Source organism: Schistocerca piceifrons, chromosome 1 (genome assembly GCF_021461385.2).
Source record: "Schistocerca piceifrons isolate TAMUIC-IGC-003096 chromosome 1, iqSchPice1.1, whole genome shotgun sequence".
NCBI lineage: Eukaryota > Metazoa > Arthropoda > Insecta > Orthoptera > Acrididae > Schistocerca > Schistocerca piceifrons.
The window spans coordinates 163,805,780-163,820,268 of NC_060138.1; the positions used below are offsets into that span (position 1 = coordinate 163,805,780).

Genomic DNA, 14,489 nt, shown 5'->3' on the forward strand with positions numbered 1-14,489 from the left:
GTGACAGGAAATTAAAACCTCTCTTAGTTTATCATTCAGAAACTCCCAAGAGTTTTAAAAAATTGATCTAAAGCTGGATTGCCATGATTTGGAAGCCAAATGCTGAAGTCTGGGTAACAGCTTCCCTTTTGAGGACTGGTCTGATCATCACTCCATACTTTAAGTCAAATGTTATTGCCAACTAAAGCAAATCCCATTTAAAGGAATGCTATTTATCGACAACGCACCAGGCCGTCCACCCATTACTCCAATTTCAATCCATGTGTGAAAGTTAAATTTTTGCCACCGAATACAACCAGCTTGCTTCAACCAATCGCCTAAGGAGTCATTAAAATACTACACGAGACAATCATCTGTGCATCCACATTAAGCTATAGGACAAAACACTGAGCTCTCTCTTAGAGATTTGTGGAAGCAATTCAATATTTTAGATACTATGGGAATTAGTCGACAATCTAGGAACGAAGATTCACAAAAAAAAAAGTAAATGTTCCCTGGAAAAACTGTGCATTTTTTCATCAATAGAACCCAGGGGGAATCAGCACCAAATCCTGATAAAACCATTCATGTAACTGAAGAAGTGGTCACTCTTGCCAGACAAATAAATTTAGAGGTAGATGGTGATTACGTTCAAGTAGTACTGGATTCACACAATCAGGAATTGACAGTTGATGAGCTTACAGAAGTGCATGACCAAGAGCAAAACATTGAACAACCTGATTCTTTAGACCAATCTCAATCAGAAAATCAAATGACAGTTGCAAACTTCACAGAATTCCTCATTTCAAGTGCAAAAGGGTTACAAACTTCAGGAAAAAACAGACTCCAACAAATTCTGCTATAAAGGGAGGAGAATAAAACATTTACTGGCATGCTATGAGGAAATTTCAGGTGAGAAGGAAAAAAAAAAGAAAAAAAAAAGACCAGTCAGATGACGTTAGATTTAAAGCTTCCTATGTCACAATAGGATATAAAACGTAGACTGGCAATGGCAAGGAAAGCGTTTCTGAAGAAGAGAAATTTGTTAACATCGAGTATATATTTAAGTGTCAGGAAGTCGTTTCTGAAAGTATTTCTATGGCAGTGAAACAGGGACGACAAATAGTTTGACAAGAAGAGAATAGAAGCTATCAAAATGTGGTGCTACAGAAGAATGCCGAAGATTAGACGGGTAGATCACAGAACTAATGAAGAGGTATTGAATGGAATTAGGGAGAAGAGGAGATTGTGGAATAACTTGACTAGAAGAAGGAACTGGTTGGTAGGACATGTTCTGAGGCATCAAGGGATCACCAATTAGGATTGGAGAGCAGCATGGAGGGTAAAAATCGTAGAGGGAGACCAAGAGATAAATACACTAAACAGATTCAGAAGGACGTAGGTTGCAGTAGGTACTGGGAGATGATGAAGCTTGCACAGGATAGAGTAGCATAGAGAGCTACATCAAACCATTCTCAGGGCTGATAACAACAACAACAAACAACGACACAATAACTTTGGTTTACATTGTCACAATGCATAATACTGTACTGTAATACAATTTGTTGTATTGTTGAACATTAATTAATTTTCTTCTAATTATACTGTTTTCTTTACTCTCCGGCCCCAATTACACATAATTTGTATGTATTTATATGCAAAATTGGACCCCTACTTATGCAAATTTGACTTATATGGCTGTCACTCTGTCACATCAACTGCGTAAGTCCAGGGTATTATTCTATATTAAACAACTGCATGCACTGACTCCTCTCACACTAGTTGTTTCCTCTAGCGGAAAGACTGAACTGCAACATGTTCATCCAGTTGACTGTTGATAGCATGTCAGTGGCAGGTCTAGATAATCCATACAGAGGAAGCTGTTATGAGAACAGCCTGATATACAGCACTCTTCCCTCTTACCATCACATATATTAAGTGCTGTTTGAAAGTGACAGTGAAAATGAGCAAGAGCAGATACACTTTTAGGATTGGACATCCCATGTCAGGGCAAAGCAGATGCAGGAGGAACGGATCTATTGCACATTGGTAATTTAAAGATACAATAAACAATGGTATTCCTTTGAAAAATGGTGGCAAGAGATAGGAAGGAGAACCATATACACTCAGTGTGTGTGTCGGCTGGGGAAGGGGGGGCTAACAATAATACTTTGGAGACTGGCCACTTAGAATAATATCAGGCCTAGTAAACTGGCCATTTATGTCATTATTTAAAGTGTTACTTCACAGCAGCAGCGGTTATGTTTGCTATAGTTTTTTCCAAAGTAATTCTAGAAATTGAGAACAGGAGGCAGTATGCCAAGGGAAAGGTAGCGATTCTCATGTGCATTAAGTCCAGTTCTGGAGCAACCAGCTTATAATTGAGATCTAACTACAAAGTATAACAGAGGTCGTCCTCACATCAATTGAAGGTATAAGGTGCAACCAGCTGCAGATAACCCACAGCAGAGCAAATAATGTCTGTTGCCTGGGTTCAGAGGTTCTACTGTCTTCTCTGCAACTATTAATACAGAAAGTGAAAAAAACTGGTACCGACTATAGTGTCTCAATGAAATTCGCAATCTGTAGTATTTACTGTTTCCGAAAAGGTCATGGAATTCTGTGATAAGCTATGCTGTCACTTCCTAGACTTGTGCCACAGGGTTGAGAGTTACAGAGTTACAGTGTTGCATAAATAGACTAGGAATGCATTAACATACCACAGGTGTCTACCAGTGTAGTTTACTGTGCGTGGAATACATACAAGATTTTATTTTTAGGGCAGGTGACTCTCCATCCAGTCAGTATAAATGTTGTTACAGAGGCTCCAAAATACTCACATCGACCTCAATAAAACTCCCACACAGATGAAGATATCAGAATGTTAGTGATATATTGTAGAAGTTATTGGAAGGAAGTGACCGAAGTTGAAGGACAATTTAAAAGCAATGAGGTGCACACACTACTCTGCCTCAAGAGTTGGTTAAAACCAGAAATTGATAGTAGTGAGAACGAGGAGCAAATGTTTTTACCAAAACCATAAGATTTCTCAGGATCGGTGACGGTGTATTGTGGCAGTAGACAAGGGTCTTAAGTCAACTGGGGTAGAAACTGAGTCTGCAGATGAAATGGTTTGGGCACAAATAATCACATATGAGATAAAATTTGTAGTTACACCTTTCCTTTAATAGCCAGATTCACCAGTAAAAGTAACAGATAATTTCACAGAAAACGTGTTCCCTTCACATGTGTTTCTATGAATATTGCATAGAGCACTGGTTCAGCATCCTTCTCAAAATGGAATACAAGACAACTGAAAACTAACAGACCTAACCTCTGCAAGAGTCTGTAACCAATCATCACTGTGCAGTTGCATCAACACCAGACAACCAACATACAAATGACAAAATTATCAGAAAGTCTACATGTTCAGTAAAATGAATAAGAATGAGGTTATATAATTTCTTAGGCAGGATCTACAACATTTGATTCAAGCGGTGGCCATCAGCAGAACTGTGGCTCATGTTTAAATTAACAGTCCATCAGGCACTCAAAAATTATATACCTTACAACATAATTCAAAACGATGAAGATCGTCCTTAGTATACACATAACAACAGGAAAGCTTTTTAAGAAACAGTGCCTACCACAGAAACTATAAACTTTAATCACATTCAGCTCCCAGAAGGGCAATATGTGAAGCCTGTAAAGATACTGTGATCAATATCCCTACCAGAGAGTGGATACAAGCAAGCACTAGCTGGTGAGTCTTGGCATCCAGAACATTATGTGTTTATTGCCTTTTCCGCCACAAGCACAAAATGTACTTCTACTTAACAATGCCTACAACAGAAATACCACATGCAACCCACTGCACCAGTAATGCTACCATCATTGATGTGTTGTTATATGATGTCTCGTACCTCTATACTTTGTCTTTTATTCTAGTTGATGATGGTTTCCGAAGTTTCACACATACAACACTTCTCCTGAATATGTCTGTAACAATCGCTGCTCATCTGTGGTGCGTCCCTATTGTTACCTTGCATAGTTCAGTACAGTCTCTTTCTGCGATTATCAAATCTGAAAACTGCGTTGTGGTGTAGTACACAAAGTGGAGGCTCTCAATGCTGTAATTTTAAGGGGTAGGGTTGTTTTGGGAGAGAAGACCGGACAGCGGTGTCATCGGTCTCACCGGATTAGGGAAGGACGGGGAAGGAAGTCAGCCATGCCCTTTCAAAGGAACCATCCCGGCATTTGCTTTGAGCGATTTAGGGAAATCATGGGAAACCTAAATCAGGATGGCCAGATGCTGGATTGAACAATCTGAATGAGAATCCAGTGTGCTAACCACTGCGCCAACTTGCTCGATTTAATTTAAAGGGATCTGACAGTGATCATAGTAGTTGGCCACTGGACTGTGTGGTGGGAGACTTGCTTCAGTTATACCCCCATAAAAAAAACTACTGCTTAGCTGTTAAGTTGGGACATAAATTCTTAGCATTTTTCCTGTAAGTTTAATAAACACAACAGAAACATTATTCGTCAATTTTACATTCTCTTTCACTATTTGCAACAATCTGCCAACACTGTGGTAACTTTTAGATTCCGCAATTATAGAAATCACGCAGTTTTGAGGCGAAGGACTTGTCAAGCATTCAAAGTACACAACACCTTTGCTATTCCTCCAGATGCATAATATTATCTTTTGAGGGTGCACACAGGTCTGCTGCTTTGCTTGGGCTCACCCACTCCTTTCTTTTCTTTATGTTAGCATAAAGACACTATTTCTCATCACCAGTAACAACACAGGATAAGAATAGTCACTATTGTTCATAAGTCAATTAACGACAAGCAAGCAGAGATGCACATATGGCCTCCCACTGATTTTGGCTTATAGCATGTGGTACCCGTACACCTGATTTTTGAGCCCTCCTCATTGCATGCAAATGTTGCTTGATGGGAGAATCATCACAGCCCATCACATTTATCAGTTCTGGTACCCTGATGTGCATCATTGTGGGTAAGGCATTTAAACTATCTTCTTCAAATCCCGAAGGCCTTCTTGAACATGGAGAGTCACTAATGTCAAAATGATCCTCCTAAAAATGAGGAAACTAATTTCTTGTTGTGCTCTGCCCATTTGCATTACCCCATACATAGTGCAAATCTTGCTGGCTTCTGTGGCTGCTGTAACCCCTCCATAGAACTCAAACAGAAGAACATATTGAAAATGTCCCAATTTCTCTAGTGTCCACAGCCCCACTCACTAATTCAAATGACAATATCTAACCTAGAATAGCAACACTGAACTACAAACAAAAGATGACAATCAATAAATAGACCAATTGCCACTGCAATAGCAATACGCAAAACAAAAATGCTATGAACTTGTGCACAAACCTAATATACTTGGTGGAACCACTGTAATAATTTACTTCAAAACTGTGGATATGAATAAACTAATGTACTATGTCAGAAAGTGAGAATCAATGTAACAAGGCAAAAGTAGCAAAAGTCATGAAGAAAAATAATAAAAGAAGAATAAGTGGCCATGAGGAAAGTAGCTGTACATTCAGGAATTGCAGAAACGACAGGTAGTGCAAGAGTGTCTTATTTGGTGGATGAGACAGAGGGAGTGAAAGACAGTAGTATATTAATTTCACAACAGAGGCAGGAAGACTTGCAAATTAAAGGAAATAAGACAGATCAGGTAACTACAAAGACAAGTACGCGAAGCCAAGGGTGTTTAGATACGCAAAAGCTTTTAGCAACAATAATGGGAAAGATGGAGGAGAACACATCCTACTTGCAAAGAATAGAAGAAAAGATACATGAAAATGCAGCTGGAATGAAGAAAAAGACGGATGAAAATATTGGACACCTTCATAAGAAGATAAAGTAAATGCAGCTGAAATGAGACAAGTAAAAGCTCAGCAAGCAGAATTCGTCACTTACTGGAATGAGAAGATCACAAGATATGAGGAATGGTGTCGCAAGCACAAACTAAGAACCCTGCACGTGCAAGTTGTTTTAACAGGTTGCACTGAGAAATACAGCCAGCTCAGCACACAGCTAATCTCTGTACAAGACAACGCAAAGAACAGAGCAAAACAGGTAACCGAAATTAGTGAAAGAAGTGAGGTGGAAATTGCCAAGGCCAAGGTGGAATTAACAATTATTGCTAGCACTGTGACGACTAACCATAATAACTTGGGTAACTTCACAACAGATATTTTGCAAAAAGAAATGGGGAACCACAATATTGGAGTAAACAACATAATATTAACTCATTGGAAGAAGTACAAGCTTTTGATAGGGACTGCAACAAATTTCGACCTGGAGAAAGATTACACTCAGTGACATTCTTACATCGGCTTGAAAGAACAACACTTGAGAAATGGGTAGACACTTAAAAGGCAGATTTCACAGTGAAGTGGATGGAAGAAGGAGAGACTAACTGGGTAGATTCTCTAAATTTAAGCAGGATGGTGTACAATGAGTCTGAAAAAGCCTTCGCAAATAAATATTGGTCACAAGAAATGCAAGATTAGGTCAGGGATGAAAGGAGACTACGAGCAGCAATAACTAGACAGATGGGTCACTAGTTGGCATGTTAGGAAAGTCACTAGAATTACATAAATATTTGGATATGCCATTGGAAGAGAAAACCTTGATAAAATGGATAATGAGCAGAGTACCAGCACTGTATGGATGTTCATCATACTGTCTTACGACTGAGAAAGAAGAGCAACCAAACTTGATTTTGGAACACACAGAAGAAAGGGAGCGACAGGAGGGTCATAACTGTAATAGGAATAATAGAAACCCAAACAACAGAAATCATGAATACAGAGGTGAATGGTCATTGCCCTAGTGGCATGACAATGATCAGCAGCCTGAAGTGTGGAATGACGAATAGGGAAGGAGGAAGAGATGACTACACAAAGGGAAATTTCCATGGTCACAGTGGATACAATCACAACTTCATAGGCTTTCAGTCACACAAACAAGAGAAGAGGCAACTGGTGGAGGAAGGAACGGGAACCAGGAAAACAAAGATCGGTATAAGTTTGCCTCAACCTGAACCTAATACTAAGAGGTAATCTGTGCCATTACCAGTTATAAATACCGGAAGACATACTGCAGAAATGAAATATAATCAGAGGAATAAAATTCAACAATTAGCCAGTAATATGCACAGTATAATGGCACAAATCAGCCAGCATACAGATACAGTAATGAAAGAAAAGACAATACACTGACTAAAATAGATGACAACCTTATGGGTGGTAGTATAGTCCAGTCAGTTGAAGATGTGATAGTCAATGAAGAGATTATGACTGAGTCAGAAGAAGAAGAAGAAGAAGAAGAAGAAAATACCACAGATGATGATACAGGAGTATCAAAAGAGAGGGCTTTAGAAGAATCAAGCACTTCTAATGCTGAGCCATTGAGTGGCTCTGGAACATCATTTGAAGTAATGGTAAATGTGTGTGTGTGGAAGACAGATGGGTGCTAGGAGAAAGAAGCAAGATGTCAACTCAACAACAGAATTTGCAGAATCAAAAGCACAAATAGTAGCAATCAAAACAGAGATGAACAAGAGGAATTAATAGAGGAAAGAGAAATAGCAGAATGAGAACACATGTCACCTATTATATACATTAAAATGGTAGGCATAAATGTACACATATTATGGGATTCTAGAAGTAAAGAAATTTTATGACAACTTACTGAAAAAAAAGGGGTCGACATAACCAGTTTGCCGGTATGTGGTTTTGAGAGCAGTGGAGCTGTTAGTAGAGAGGTATCAGGTGTTACTAGTTGCCTTAATCAACGAAAAGAGATATAAAGTAGCAGCAGTGGTAGTACCACATTTGATGACGGCATTTACTATCAATACAGACAAGATGGAAGTGCACAAAGGAGAAATTATTTTCGCAAAAGGAGAAATAAGAATCATGACAGGAGAAGAACAGGGGATATTAAAATTCAAAGGCAGGTCAATGTGAGACTATTAAATGAGAGCTCAAGTGTTTGTCGGCTGCCAACAGAAGAAAATCAGTTGACACGAGAAGAATGAGGAGATCATTATCTTTACAATAAAGGAAAATGAACAAAACATCCAAGAGGAAACTGATGGGACAATAAGAGAAACAAATCTGGACCAAACATTGATCAATTGATGATGATGTTAAGGAGGTGTGAAAATGTTCTTTCTAAGAAAACAAAGAGTGGTCAAAGGGCCACATTACAAAATAAAGATCTGACCACAGAAAGCATTCTTTGTTTAACTGCACCCTCTACCATAAGCAAAACACTGATGTATATCTCGTGTTAGGTGCACGAAAAGCCAATCAGATATTCAAGTCTGAAAGTGAAACTAACTGCATTTGATGAACTGTCACAGAAACTCAAGATATTTAGCAGCTTCAACCTGACAAGTCTTATTGGATAGAGAATCCAGACAATATGTCGCAATTTATGTGGCAGCAGATGTTATCAGTACCAAGCGTTGTCTTTTCAACTAAATGTGTCTATCACTGCCTTTATATGGACACTAGACCAAGTATTGGGCAAAGATTTGCTAGGTGAATTATGCTCTACATCAACAGCCTCACAGTGGTGAGTGGGATGTGGGAGGGACAAATTTAAATCACTGTGAACAAGAGATCAGTTTATTGACAACCTCACTGCACAATGTCTGACTTCTGTAATGGAGCCAAAATCTCACCTCTGCTTGCACTGCTTCTCCACTATCAAAGTGAAGTTGTTGAAGGTGTTCTCTAATTTTTGGAAACAGATGAAAGTCGGATGGAGCTAAGTCAGGATTGTATGGAGGACGATCAATGACACTGAACCCAAGACGTCATCAGATTGTTGCAAGTGCCAAAGTGCTTGAGTGTGGTCTGGCATTGTCATGCTGAAGGAGAGTGTGCTTCAAACATTGACAAACTCTTCAAATTTGTGCTTTCTATTATCAGAGGGTCTCACAGTAACTTGCAGAGTTTATGGTGGTGCCTTTAGGCACGAATTCCAAATGCACTACAACACTGTTATCATAACTGTCTGCTGATAGCATGTTCTTGAACTTTTTTGGCGTTGGTGATCCTTTTTAGTGGGCCTCCATTGATGCTCTTATTTTCAGGGCAAAAATCGTGACCCAGCTTTCATCACCTGTCAACGTGTCGTTAAGGAACCCATCACTCACACTCAAAACACAAAACAAATTATTGATGGATATTCAGTCTCTTCTGCTTCACGTAAAGAAACCTGAAAGCTGTGTATTTTATCTGACGATTTTCTCTGATGAGTTCATGAACTTGATTCCAATGAGTCTCGTTGACTGCCGCACGCGGTCATGCACTCTGCTCCATTACCGCACCACTGCTTCCTTCATTAGAAGCACAAACAACGTAACATTTTACTGACATTGATACAATCATCACAGCTTTCATTCTTCTATAAATTTCAATTGGAGGAATGTTTTATGTGGTTAGAAATTCTTATGCACCAACATAGCAACGTTACACAAAGCAATGTTACACGCTGCAATTTGGAGCCCTCTAGCAGTATAGGTTTGCAACTTGCATCTGCAAAGTGGGAAAGTTGACCAAGAAATACGCACGAATGTAGTATCTCAATGAACATTGAGAACAGAAATTAACAAAAGTTGAAGGCTCTCTCTCTCTCTCTCTCTCTCTCTCTCTCTCTCTCTCTCTCTCTCTTTTTTTTTTTTTTTTAGCACACTCTCATAGTAGAAATACTAAGATGATTTGACAAAGCTGGAGTCACCATAAATTCGAGCAAATCTGAGTTTGGGCAACAAGAAATCAAATTTTAAGGCATTATGCTGGACCTGGACAAGCTAAAAGCAATCAGTGGATCTTATAACGTGGTACATGGAGGTGTGCCATATAGGCAGACAAGCATACCAACCAACAACTGGAAGGTGTGTGCCAGAACAGAAAACCTCAGAACTGATTTGGTATAATCATTACAATAATGCACATTTAGGTGCATAGAAGTGGTTGGATATACTATGCCGAGTCTACGTTTTTTTTTAATAATATGGCTTTCAGAGTGAGGAACGAACTATGCAACTGTGAAATATGAAAGACAAAAACTCCAACTGCGCAACACAAGAGGCACATGTACCTGATAATACCAAATGAGCCCAAAGAAATACTTGTAGCAGACCTACTGGGACTGTTACTGACATCATAACTGGAGCTATTCAAGTGCAAGTAGTCACTGAGTTATTTTCCAAATATGTGAGGTTCTACCAAATGTGGAATGCGCATGGTGAAATAAGTAACAAGATGGATATAGACTACTTTAACATCTGCCTTCCAAAAAAGATATTAAGTGATAATGGATCTCAATTCATAAGTAAGGTATGGCCTGAGGCTGTGCTTAGAAGGTCTTTATATCTTGGCACAAGTCCGCATCAAACCTGGACGATTGCACAAATGATGGGTATAAACAGAATGTATCGAGCACACAGTCACAATGAAGACTTTCAGTGGTACTAAACCTAGTACCCAAACACTTGAGAACAAGAGAGGAACTGAGATAGAAAAAAAGCGAAATGCTGGCTTCTGTCTTCAAAATGTCCTTCACAAAAGAAAATCATGGAATGTTATCGCCTTTCAATAATTGTAGCTCTGCTATCATGAGTGTCATTGTAATCAATGCCAGTGGTGCTGAAAAACAGCTACAATTGCCGATGCTTTGCAGAGCCCCTTGGCTCAATGGAGTCCCTGTCAAATTCTATAAAGAATTTGTGATTTAACTCCACTCCAGATTATAATTTACTGTAGAATCCTTCAAGCAAATATGTGTTACCTGTGAATGGAAGGAGCATGTTGCATGTGCTTCATAAAAGAAAGTAGAACTCACCCACAGATCTGCTGTCCTATGTCATACACATGTATTTGTAGCAGAATCCTAGAACTATCCCAGAACTAATAGTATGACCTATTCGAATAGTATGACCTACGTTGAACAAAATAACCTTCTCCATGGAAATAAGCATGCATTCTTAAAACATCAGTCATGTGAAATTCAACTCATGATTTTTCCACATGATACCATCAGTGCAGCAGATAGCTTCTAGACTTTTGATTCAATACCACACTGATGTATTCTAAAAAACATGTGCGTCTACTGCATATCTAACAATGTTTGGGATGTCATACAAATATTATGGAGTAGCAATGTGTAGAGAGATATATTGGAATGACTACGTAAGTAAATCAAATGTCTGGCTACAATACATTAGTAAGATACTGGTTATGGTTGTCCGACAGGTTAAATGGTTTAGCCAAAATACTGGTTAGAAAACTTTAACAAATTTCTTTCACAGCAAAACTATGAATATTCTTCAGGTCCTTACGTACCTAACCTGTAGAGATTGTGCAAATAAAATTAATAAAGTAACAGCTTGCACAGAAGTGTGTACAAGCAATCAGATGTACCATCTTTGAAGTGACTGGGGAAGAAACCTAGATATACGGCACATTATGAATCACCTTGAAGAAAATGACATTGATACATAACCAACACGGATTCAGAAAATAATGTTGTTGTGCAACGCAGCTAGCTCTTTACTCCCACAGAGTGTAATGAGTGCTGTTGACAAGGGCTCTCAGATCGATTCCATATTCCTAGATTTCCAGAAGACTTGATACCGTTCCTCACAAGCGACTATTAATCAAATTGCACGCAAACGGAGTATCGACTCAGTTGTGTGTTTGGATGCGTGATTTCCTCTCAGAGGGGTCACAGTTCGTATGATAGATAGTAAATTATCGAGTACAACAGAAGTGATATCTGGCGTCCTGCAAGGTAGTGTCACAGGCCTTCAGCTGTTCCTGTTTTACATAAATGATCTAGGTGCAGCCCCCTTAGATTTTTTGCAGATGACGCTGTAATTTACCATCTAATAAAATCATCAGACGATCAATTCTAATTACAAAGTGATCTGGAGAGAATTTCTGTATGGTGCGAAAAGTGGCAATTGGTACTAAACAAAGAAAAGTGCAAGGTCATCCACATGGGTACTAAAAGAAATCCAATAAATTTTGGGTATACGATAAATCGCACAATTCTAAGGGCTGTCAATTTGACTAAATACCTAGGAATTACAATTACGAGCAACTTAAATTGGAAAGACCACATAGATAATATTGTGGGGAAGGTGAAACAAAGACTGCACTTTGTTGGCTGAACACTTAGAAGATGCAACAAACCCAATAAAGAGACAGCCTACATTACACTTGTCTGCCCTCTGCTGGAATATTGCTGCGCGTTGTGGGATCCTTACCAGATAGGATTGACGGAGGACATCGAAAAAGTGCAAAGAAGGGCAGCTCGTTTTGTGTTATCGCGCAACAGGAGTGAGAGTGTCACTGATATGATACGCGAGTTGGGGTGGCAGTCACTGAAACAAAGGTGGTTTTCTTTGTGGCGAGATCTATTTACGAAATTTCAATCACCAACTATCTCTTCCGAATGCGAAAATATTTTGTTGACACCCACCTACGTAGGGAGAAATGATCATCATAATAAAATAAGCGAAATCAGAGTTCGAATGGAAAGATTTAGGTGTTCCTTTTTCCCATGCGCCATTCAAGAATGGAATGGTAGGGAAGTAGAATGAAAATGGTTCAATGAACCCTCTGCCAGGCACTAAGTGTGAATTGCAGAGTAACCACTTAGATGTAGATGTAGACTATACAAAGTATCTTCTACCACACACTTCACAATAGTTCACGAAGTATACAGGGCACCCCAGGAGGAAGGGTCAAATATTAAGGGATATGATACAAATGATCGTTTGAAGCGAGAAAGTCTAGTAAACACAGGCTCTAAAACACTTTCCTTAAGAGCTTTGAGCACTTGTTCAGCAGAACAGATGTGTTTCACAGCATCAAAGATGAAGTGCTCACAGCTCTTTAAGGTACGCATTTTAGAACCCACATTTACTAGGCTTTCTGCTTAAAATGATTGTTCCTGCCATAGCCCTGAATATTGAGCATTCCACCAGGGACACCCTGTACATGTAGAATAGGGGTTATTATGCCAACCTGGTGGCATCAGCATAAAATTAACTGCCAGATATTGCTTGTCCTTTTGATATCCAAGTCAAAAAGTAACCTACACTTGAAGCCTGAACTTCTAAAGCTTATTATACAAACTGGAGAATAAATTGTAGCATTCTGATAATTTTTAATACGATTTCGGCATCACCTGATTCGCTAGGGAGGCATTAGCTCAAGCAATTGGATAGACTGCTTAACAGAGAGACATCCCAGCTCACACATTAACGTACCTTTTTTTCTCTCTCCCCATGCAGTTTGCTAGTGGTGACATCTTTCTTTTCCTGTAGTCATCAACTTCGTAGATGGCAGACACATCAAAACAAAGTGTTGCAGTATACTCTGTTACACCACAACTTATATATTTACATATTTATTTGTGAAACTTTGGTTTTTTTGCATGAGGTTGAAAATTCATAATGGGCATTTCCAAGAAATTTATGATCCAGTTCTGTGTTAACTGTACATATCCATGCATCTAGCAATGATCACACACAATTTTGATTGTGTTTCTTAGCATAACAAAATATAATGCACAAATATGTACCTGTTTGGTGAGCTTGCATCTGCAAGTACTGCTGCTGATGTCGCTTCTTCTGAAACATCATGGTTCACGACGACAGGAATCTGATTCGGTCGACGAGTATGCCAGCCCTTATGTCGAATGAGACTAAGATGATCACGGAATGTGCGGTTGCATAGTGTACAGTGACTGCTCTCTGCTGGAGAATTTGCTGTTGAAGGAGTTGAACCACCAATTAAAGGTGTGGGAGTGCTCCTCCGTCTGTGCACAGCCTGGTGGCGTGTGTACGTTTCTGCATCAGTGAACACTTTTCCACATTCAGAGCACACAAATGGCTTATTATCTGGCATATCTCCCACATTTTCGGATGATTCATAATGTCCATGTTTGCGTTTATGTTTGCTGAGTGCTGAGGAGCTGTTATATGAGTTCTTGCAAACTTGACAAGTGTACAACTTGAGGCTAATATGGCTCTCTCTGTGTTGGGCAAGCTCTGATCGTGTTGCAAAACGTTCACCACAAGTGTCACAATGAAACAGGTATGATATTCCTATTGAGCCTGCATTTGCAAGAGGGTGAGCCTGTGCTTTATGGGCCTCCAACCGTTGTACACCATTGAAACTTTGGCTACACAATGGGCACTGAAGCAATTTGAATCGCTTATGTACTCCTTTGTGATTGTTTAGTGTTCTCAGATCAGAAAACTGCTTCATGCAAACAAGGCACGTGAAGCCACCGTGAGTCTTTATGTGACGAAGTAGCAGGTAGCGATGAGCAAAAGCATGTCCACAGAGCTGTGAAAGAAAATACAAAGTTTTAAGAAACATCTGAAGTTCATCCTTATTTTAGACAATAGAGTTCTGCAGTGAAGTGTTTTAAAA

The 14,489-nt window shown here is 39.2% G+C and overlaps 1 protein-coding gene across 3 annotated transcripts in view; it reads right to left on the reverse strand.

The window, feature by feature from the left end:
* Positions 1 to 14,489, reverse strand: part of LOC124736701 (zinc finger protein 91-like) — a 168,667-nt gene that overhangs the window by 57,352 nt on the left and 96,826 nt on the right. For all 3 annotated transcript variants that reach the window (XR_007009446.1, XM_047248577.1, XM_047248576.1), the window contains one exon: positions 13,633 to 14,402. Coding sequence is in view for 2 of the 3 variants with exons in the window: in XM_047248577.1 (XP_047104533.1) it covers positions 13,633 to 14,402 (770 nt within the window). In the remaining variant the exon portion in view is untranslated. The remainder of the gene's footprint in view (positions 1 to 13,632; positions 14,403 to 14,489) is intronic.